This window comes from Saccostrea cucullata, unplaced genomic scaffold (genome assembly GCF_032062105.1).
Source record: "Saccostrea cucullata isolate Sc308-1 unplaced genomic scaffold, CSIRO_AGI_Scuc_v1 ctg16359, whole genome shotgun sequence".
Classification (NCBI taxonomy): Eukaryota; Metazoa; Mollusca; class Bivalvia; order Ostreida; family Ostreidae; genus Saccostrea; species Saccostrea cuccullata.
Window position 1 is genome coordinate 10001 of NW_026941249.1, and position 3034 is coordinate 13034.

General features: G+C 33.3%; 1 protein-coding gene across 1 annotated transcript; it reads left to right on the plus strand.

Moving 5' to 3' along the window:
* Positions 1-864: 864 nt before the first annotated feature.
* LOC134257494 (uncharacterized) lies at positions 865-3006 on the plus strand (the record flags this gene model as incomplete). Its single annotated transcript, XM_062740103.1, has 5 exons — positions 865-921; positions 1987-2040; positions 2292-2469; positions 2655-2785; positions 2939-3006. Coding segments are annotated over exons 1-5 (474 nt in total), but the record flags the coding sequence as incomplete, so codon positions are not given.
* Between the last annotated feature and the right edge of the window lie 28 nt (positions 3007-3034).

The following is a 3034-nucleotide window of genomic DNA, read 5'->3' on the forward strand; positions in this document are numbered from 1 at the left end:
CTAAGTGTACATGTACATATAACTGTAATGTAGATTATAAACATTTAGTCTAACAAATTTGAAAAGTTTTCTTTTTTCTTTGACAACTATTAAGGGAATTTCTTGTGTTAATCTAACTGAAGAAAGAAAATGAGAGGAAAGGGGGGGGGGGCTTAAGATTCAAAGCTAAGCGGCATCAAAGCTCGTATATCTTCCTTCATTTGCTTCTTTTAGTGGGTGTTTTGGACGATTTGTTACTACTACCGGTAAAATAAACTTTCAAAACAAAACACACTTTTACTTATATACAATCCATGAACACCAGTTTTCCTGAATATACTTTGAAACACATTTTTAGAAAGCAAAAAATTTTTGATATTCCATGAAACCCAATAAAGGAGTAGGCGGAGTAATACCATAATGTTTTGCAAGGAGTGGGCGGAGTTAATGTAGAAACTTTCATTCATTAGTTCATTGGTATTTTTTTTTAAAATATTTACATCCGATTTCTCACAGTTAAATAAAGCAATTAAGATATTTAATTCTATAATAATACTTATTTCTATTATGTTCCTACTTAGTTCTCCTGCAAATAAAACGACTGAGGTGTTTTAGTTAAAAACAGGCAAAAACAATTAATCTACGATCATTTAGAAGTGAAATATGTCATTTATTAATCTAAATGGCAGAAATAAACACATTTAACAAATTGGGGGGGGGGCAGAAAAAGGGGACTCAAATATAATGTTTAACACATTTTAGGCAAAATATTGCACAATCAGATCTGATCCTGCAAGCACCATTAATGACATTGTTACTTGATGTACATAGAAAAAAGGGGGTGGGGTCAACCAGACTAGAATCTTTTTATACATTTTACAATTTTTTTTTAGATAAAGATGGCCACTTATGATTCAGAATCAGATGTTGTATCTGATAACGGTAAGTATCAAAATAAATATTTCTCTTTTTTTTTTTAGGTTTATCTTACCTGCGTTGTTGGTTAAAGTGAACTTTTCTGTCTAATCACCCGTTGTTTGAATGTGTGTCTGTCTATCCGTAAATGACTTCCTGTCATCCAATGATACTGTACTAACTATGAATTGATGTAAAGGATTATTTATAGAAATACGTGTATAACTCCACCTTTCAATCCAAAATTCCACAGTTATGTGGACTTTGGGATTAAGAAGTGGAGTTAAAAAGTAGGGGGGGGGGGTAAATGTTTCATTTCCGGATGAAATGCTCTCTGTGCTCTCCAGTTCTCCAACTGGATCTTGTCATCTGAAAATCAGTGAAAGAATTAAATTATAAAAATATAAATAAGACTTCTTTTTTTCGTATTTTGAATGATATTATCTTAAAGACGAAAGCCCCATGGGCTACAACGCTCAGCAGAGTATCTCTTGTCCTATTTTTGAGTATTTACATACAGAGTCGATTAAATGTTGTGTCTTTACAAGACCAAATGTCAAAATTGAACATTCTCACATATCAAAATGACTGATAGCCTTGCTGATCTGGAGAATTTTTTTTTTCAATAATTAAATATCTTTAAAACCCCAGCATTCAAGCCCAGTGGTTCTTGAGAAGATTTTTATTATTAAAGATTTTTTGTAAATATTTTAATGTAAAACTTAAATTCTCTACTTTGGCCCAGCCCTACCCCTAGGAGTTATGACTGGAACATTTTCAAATCTTTACTACCCAAGGATGCTTCCACACAAGTTTCAAATTTTCTAGCTCAGTGGTTCTTGAGCCAATTTCGGCTTTTGAGAAGAAGATTTTCCATGTGAAAACTTTTCAGACAGACGGACGGACGGACATATGGACGGAGACGGACAATGGATTTATCAGAAAAGCTCTCTTCTTTCAGCTAGCTCAATTGAGCTAAAAACCTGAATTTAGAAATTAATAGATTGTTAGAAAAAAAGGGGATTTGCTAAAAAAAATAGATTGGAGTTTGGAGGTTTTCTTCTATTGTTTTTCCTATCTTTCTTCATTTAGAAGATATAGAGGTTGCAATGAGTGATACAGAAGTAGAAAGTCCAAAGCCGAAACGTAAGTAATCTTATGACAATTTTTTTATGTCAATGTCTTACGGAGGTTAAATTTCGTTGCATTTATTAGATTTTGTTTCTGATGTGGAGTAAGGAATTCAAGTTTTTTTTTTTTTTTTTTTTTTTTTTTAAATAAAACGCTCCATTGAATCCATATTGAAATACATGTAATGCAAATATATTTTAACAGACTTCATCTTTAATTTTATTTAATTTAATTTTATATCTATTAATGCTATAAAATTATTTTAGAGAAAAGGAGGAGCAGATTATTCCCCCTTGATAGGATACTCGCTGTCCTGTGCTGTCCCTCGTTATGTTTGGCGGGGTTTACAGAGGCGGATCTCGCTCCACTCCGGGAAAACTATCAGTCACTGGACAGAACCGGGAAGAAACAGTGGCTGCTAGATTACTTTTGGAGCCATTCACAGTAAATAAATCGTTTGTCTAGAGATTGCTTCAATTACATGTGTATAAAATAACACAGAAATTCTGTAACACAGTCATGGCAATGGCACACTGACTCTATAAATTTAGAATCACTATATTTTCTCCAAATGATATTTAAAAGATGGGGAAAGAGAGAGGGAGAGCATCTAATTTACAACATTACAGGTTCGACAATGAAAATTACACATGGAGGTTTACCTTTGTTCTTTGGAGTAAAGAGGTATGCCAGACAGCCTTCAGGCTTACTCTGGGGATTGCTTCCTCATCATTCTATGAAGTTAGGAAATTATTTCTAGGTAAGTATTATTCATTTTAACTTTTTCAATGAATCATGAATGCATCCCCTCCAATAATTTACTCGAACTGTTTGGTGGGCTTTTGAAATATTTGAGGTTTCAAACGATATCGACTTAAACGCTTTTAAATTTTTGACCTATTAAATTTAACAGACAAGAAGAAGGTTATTTCACAGCCTAGAACAAAGAGGACACAAGCATTTAAGTCAAAGCAGGCGATGGCGTGGCTGCAGTCCTATGCAGAAAAAT